Here is a 6,000-nt window from a genome sequence, read left to right as displayed (position 1 = left end):
TTTTAAACCCATATCCAAAGCAAACTCTGCTGCCTGAGTGTTGGAAAAGAAATGACAGTGGTAACATGATAATTTGTTGACAGTTATTTTTGCTATATTGTTGGTTGCATTAGCTGCTGCAGGCCCTACTTGTCCCTATGTACTGTGGGTGTCCGTCCAGGAACTTGCAAGTACCAGTGAGCTATGGCATGGGTCACTTGGCATTGGCTTTGAATCCCTTAATTTCAATTAAGGTATTCAAAAAATGGTGATGGGGGGAGATTACTGCCTTTTATTTTTGAGGGTTTTTTTGGGGGTGGAAAATAGACTTTTAATATTGATGGTAATTAATCATTGAAATTATTTACCCAGGTGAGGTAAACTGTATATAATATTTAGTTGCTCAGTCAAAGATTTTACATTTGTTCAAGAGAGATGCTCTAAATCATCCAGAAATTATAGGAATCACTTAGTGAAATTCTGCAGCCTGCATTACAAGGAAGGTTAGATTGTAATGGGGATAGCTTAAAGAATATCTGACTCTGCGAATAATGTCTACTAAAAGACATTCTAAGAAGCTTTCCAGTCAATATTACATCCTTCTAAAACATAACTTAAATATCTGGAATTTCTCATCATGTAATTTTGCGTGCATATTCATTGCAGTGCTGAAGCCAGGCCTTTTTATTGACAGCATTCAGCCTGAGCAGCCTCTAATACAAGAAGTTTTCCTGAGGTGTTTGTGTGTGGAGTTTTTTTTGTGTGTGTGTGTGTGTGTGTGTTTTTTTTGTTGTTGTGCATTTTTCCTTAGTTCAGTTGGTGCCATTGTATAAAATAAGGGTAGTAAAGTGTAAGTAAGCATTCTGGCCCCTTCTTCATCTGTGAAGCAAGCTTACTTTAGTGCTCCTTACCTACTGTTCAGATAGGGACCTCCTTACAGGCGTGCAGGACTGGTGGTTTGTTGGAGAAGCCCCTTGGGGTCTTTTACTTTCTAGCAGAGTAGTGCAACCCGAGCGAGGCTCTTCCTTCTCCACGACTGTGTAAGTTTTGCGGAGGAGTTGTCCTCAGAAGTTCTCTAAAAGATTTCCCTCTTTTTAATTGTGCCATGTTGCTCAACAGCAAATATATACATAAACTTTTCCATATGAGTTTTATAGTTAAGGAATTCATCCTCTCTTCTCCTCTCAGAGCTTTCATTGTCCTGGAAACTTTTTCCCATGTGTGTTTGTTTTATGCTGTCCATTATTGTTTTTCTTTAAACTGGATGAAGAGTAACAGTTTGGGACAGTTTCAGCGCAGACTGAACGCCAACTGCTGTGCCGTGTCCCATGTGCTCAGCACCTTTGCGTGTGCAGTTGCATTTGGTGAAAGACCTTTCATGGCAATGGTACGCCAGAGTGCTTTATAAAATAGGATTGCATGTGTTTTAGGTTAAATGTCAGTGCCATTTGTCCATTATGAATCTTTAAAATAGGCTGAGCCCAATTCTCAGTCTGGTACAGCCACTCTTGTGTTTGTAGCTCAAAGTAGCCGGAAATCTGTCTCCCTTGGCTCGCTGCTTGTGAAAGAGGGGCCGTGGCGAGGCTGATGCCTATAATGTGGACCGATATACTGCTATACAGTGTCAGTGCACAGAGACAGCATCTCCTCGCTCTAGGAGCCCTATACGTGAGCGGGATGTCCCAGGCGTACCCGTTCACGTGCCGGCCGGGCCTCTCGAGGGGTGTAATTGAGGCGAGTGCGTTGACGGCACGAAGCGGTGCGCGGGCTGGGGCGCGTGGCCGCAGCGGGGTCCTGCGGCGCTTCCCAGCGCGCCCGAGCAGCGCCGCCGCCTGCGTGGGCATGGGAAAGCAGCCGCTCTGCTGGGAAACGGGGAGAGGGGACAAGCAAAGCGGGAGGGAAAATAGATGTTCTCAGCTCTTCTGCATTTAATGCCTATTGAAACCCTGCCAGGCGTTTTAGAGAGAGTGAATTTGATGATTCACATTGTCCCATCCTGTCTTGTGTTTCCCAGTGTTTTCAATAAATCATTTGTTACATTTGCACTATCCTGTATTGTATTTATTTAGAGAAGTGTAGTATAGAGTTGTAAATAGCTCTTCAGTGCTTTTTTTTAGGTTTCTCTGTCTACATGTTTCAAATCTTAATGTGCAGATTTCAATGGCAGGAAAATAAAAACAAACTTGATGCCGTTCCAAAATGTCTGAAAGTAGCTTTTCTAATTAACATCTCTGTTTACTTTCTTGGGACTTTTCAGGTCTAGAAACAAGTGTTTTGTATTTCCATTGGAAATCTTGAGTATTTTCTTCTACTACTAGAATAAATTATTCCATTTCTGGCTGATTGTGAGTTACAGAATACTTATATATTTGTTCCTTGTACAACTGAATGAAAGCCATTAATTCGGAAAAAATATATGGCAAAGAGAGAAAGACAGAGATGTTTAATACCCTGTTGTTTTCTCTGGTTTTGATGGCTGCTAAGGAATTTGGAGTTTTGGAAGCCTTTTGGCAGAGATGGATTATGGGGTAGTGAGTTAAAGTTTTAAATGCAGCTGATCAGAATTTATCCCACTGCTTAACAGAGAGAATATTTGAAATATCAATTTCATTCATGTTATGTCAGCAGAATGCCTGAGTATATCCTGGTCCAACCAAGTCCGTAACATTCAAGCTGTTCTTCACAGGTCTGTATCTAGAGTTAGGTTAATATGAAGATAATACATTACCTAGAGAAAGTTTTCCTGTTGTGTTTGCTCAGGATTTTGCCCAGGATGCAAGTGTTAGAGAAATGAAATGCATCCTGTAGTGTCGATGGATTAACATGGAGGTGGTAACTAATTCATAGGCTTATTCTGTGAGTTTGTATTGTTGGGAATTCTTGATTAGAGAAAACAAACAAATTTTTTATTCAATATAATAGAATGCAACTATGTCCATTTCAATGTAGTTTTATTTGGTTAATGGCATATTGTTAATTTGTATTTACTTTCTGCATTCACAAACCTATATGATATGTTTTGTAGTAGCTGAATACTAATTTCAGTCTTCTTAATATTGCAGTCCACCCACATTGCTCGAGCCAGCTTCCAAGTTGATGCTTTTGGATCATCCTTCATCCTAGATGTAATGCTAAACCAGTAAGTAATGACTGTATCTTATTCTATTTTGTTCAGGACCTGATGCCAGTGAAATGGCAGCTTTTGATGGAGGTTTTAGAGGTTCTGTTATAGCATAAATACTATTTCTAGGTATCGAGTTCATTTGGAATAGTATATTTTAGATTTTTTTTATTTATTTTCTCTGTTTTCTTTGTAGATTTTTATATTCCCCTTGTTACTATTAATTACTAGCTACTGTAGAATAACTGATGTTGTTGTTTTATAATTTCATTTGTAATCTTTTAGTCTACCATGAAGGCAAATTACTGTACTCATGCAGAATCTCACTGGATATAAAAATAGAGTTGCTGGAAACTGGTAGCTGTTAGTGTTTTCATAGTTGAGTATGAGGAGATTCAGTAATTACTCTGCAGATAAACCTCAAAAAAGAATGAGGTGAATAGTTGTGAATGAAGTTTCTCCAGATGAGTTTACAGTCTTTTGGGAGCAGAGAAGCATTATAAGGCAGGAGCACACTGTGAACTTCGGTCTAAATGGAAAGATTGAACAATAGTAAACTTAAAATCTGATGTGTAGCTTTCAGCAATGAGTTTTCAAAGTCTCTTTTTAGCACAGCTATTTTAAAATAGGAGCTGCTTTGCTTTTCTGTTCTGAAGTGAAAAGAGAGTAGATACTTAATAAATCCTCTATTTATTGTATTATTTTCAGCTCCTAATAATTGAACATAATGTTGCATGGTTTAGTGTAAGAAGTGAGCTGTTGAACTCCTACAAGTTTTTCTACTCTAAAGATGAACAATTCAGCTTGCATAAGAAGTCAGCTTAGTCTCGCTTCTTTTACTTCTAGGCACATTTTAAACAGTGGCAATCTCTTTATGTGCATAAGTTGAGTTAAAAACACATGTGAATTGTTGCTGATTACAGAGGGAAGAGACACTACACTGCTAGAGAGAGAGGGAGAGAGACTGATTTAAACGTGTCAGCTTTTAAATCTAAAACAGCTAAAGTTAAAACACCTAACACACTTTAAAAGAATGCTAAAGGAAGGATATCCTGGTGGAAAGCAATAATTACACAGAATTGAGGTGTTTGAAAATATTAATTTTGTATGTATTTGAAGCATTGCTGAGAGGAGGTTGCACAAACCTGTATTTATTTTGGGTAGCAGATTGCGTGTGCTCACAGTTAATAATTTCTAAGGTCAGGATTTTCCTTTCAATATGAATTTCAGATCACCTTAAAAGTAAATAAATTCACTAACAGTGTATGAAAAGACAAGCTAAGGATGTGATTTTATTATGAACTGCAACAGCTCTCTGGAGGTGGCTTTTTGTTCGTTTTTACATAAAATATACAAATATATATATATATATAAAAGATATATAAAGATATATAAATATGTTTAAAATGTGATTTGTTTTGAGCTGGATTCCATTTTTATGTCATTCTTTTTTGTCTTTAATGACATTAGACCAGTATTTGTATGGATACGACTGCCAAAATCTGGCCTTATTAGAGTGCCAGAACCCAACTTAAAGAGGAATGTTTTCTAAGGAACTGTTATTTTTGTAATATAATATGAAAAAAATCACAGATTGTGCAAAATGAAAACAAGGAGGCTGTAAGGAAATTAATCATGATATTTAAATCAAGATGTAAATTGTTTCTGAAATTGCATTTGCTTATGGACAGATCATCAAATAAAAAGAGGGACAGGAATACCACAGCAACATTTAAAATGCATTCTTAATTGCTATTCCTGTGAATAAATCTGTTCTTTTCAAAAGGCTGTATATACTTTTAACCTTATTAATATTTTTCTCTTGTTTTACTTTCTTACCCTCTATATTATATTATCTGTAGATTTTTCTAAATGTCCTGAGAGAAAAACACCATGTTTTTGAGGGAGTGGTTTACAAATTTGGCTCACAGTAGCCTTATAATTGAAAAACAGTTGAATGCTTGAAAGGAGCAAGGTTCAAGATTTTAGTTTTCTTCTGGAAAAAATACTGGCTTACTGTTTATAGCTGAACCTCTACTAATATCAAAAACATTGCAAGGCAAGCCGCTGTGGTAAAATTAGCTCTTACACTTAATATATGCTTGAAGACTGTTAAAGGAGGGGATGGGGGACAGAGAGGGAAACAAATCACTTAAAACACATAGGTTGTAAGAAAGGAGAGAGAGTCCTCCTGCCTTTGTCAGTCTCCTTTGTTGTGAAATCACAGGGACTTAAATGCTTTGGAATTGGCAGCAATATTTGTACCTAGAAAGACAGATCTGTGCACAGCAACCATCATCTGAAAAGTGTTTTGCGAGACAATTCTCAAATTAACTCATAGTTATTGAGCCAACGCACCTTGTTGTTCAAAGGTTAGGATGTATGGCTAGTGTGTCTGAATATATTTGAGCATCATCTCTAGTTGCAACGTAAACAGTCAACAATCACCGTGAAAGTGTACATTCTTCCATATGGAGAAAAAATTCTTCCAATTTATGGAGAAAAAAAGATCAAAATTATAGTAGTAAACAAAGAGGTTTAAATAAGTTAATAAACTAAAATACTCTCCTGTTCCCTAAAGTCTGCAAATAGATTATTTTCTTAGTTTTGGCTGTTTCTTTCTCTGCTTGTATTATTCTTTCTAAGTTCTCTTTGATTCTTTTTATCTGACAATCAGTATCTCTGTTTTCTCTGTTGCATTTGCCTATACTTTGTTACACATTCCCCTGTTACGTACCCTTTTGTACTTCATACTCTGTTGTGTGTACATTTTCCCATCTTTCTTCTTACTCGGTTCTCTGAAGATTCACACCTTCCTTTCTCTTCTTTCCCCATCAGGAATAATTGTCCCCTCTGTCGTTGTTTATAACTTTCTTGTTTTTCTAGCAATCTTTTCCTCT

General features: G+C 37.0%; 1 protein-coding gene across 4 annotated transcripts in view; it reads left to right on the top strand.

Annotated features, from left to right (window-relative positions):
* The first annotated feature begins 3,044 nt into the window (after positions 1-3,044).
* Positions 3,045-6,000, top strand: part of ADAM22 (ADAM metallopeptidase domain 22) — a 126,474-nt gene continuing 123,518 nt past the window's right edge. For all 4 annotated transcript variants that reach the window (XM_067291740.1, XM_067291741.1, XM_013941465.2 and 1 more), the window contains exon 1: positions 3,045-3,118. In XM_067291740.1, coding sequence (XP_067147841.1) covers positions 3,108-3,118 — 11 coding nt within the window. In that variant the 5' untranslated portion in view covers positions 3,045-3,107. The remainder of the gene's footprint in view (positions 3,119-6,000) is intronic.

The sequence above is a fragment of the Apteryx mantelli genome, chromosome 2, assembly GCF_036417845.1.
Source record: "Apteryx mantelli isolate bAptMan1 chromosome 2, bAptMan1.hap1, whole genome shotgun sequence".
Taxonomy (NCBI): domain Eukaryota; kingdom Metazoa; phylum Chordata; class Aves; order Apterygiformes; family Apterygidae; genus Apteryx; species Apteryx mantelli.
This window is presented reverse-complemented; position numbering and strand designations above follow the sequence as displayed.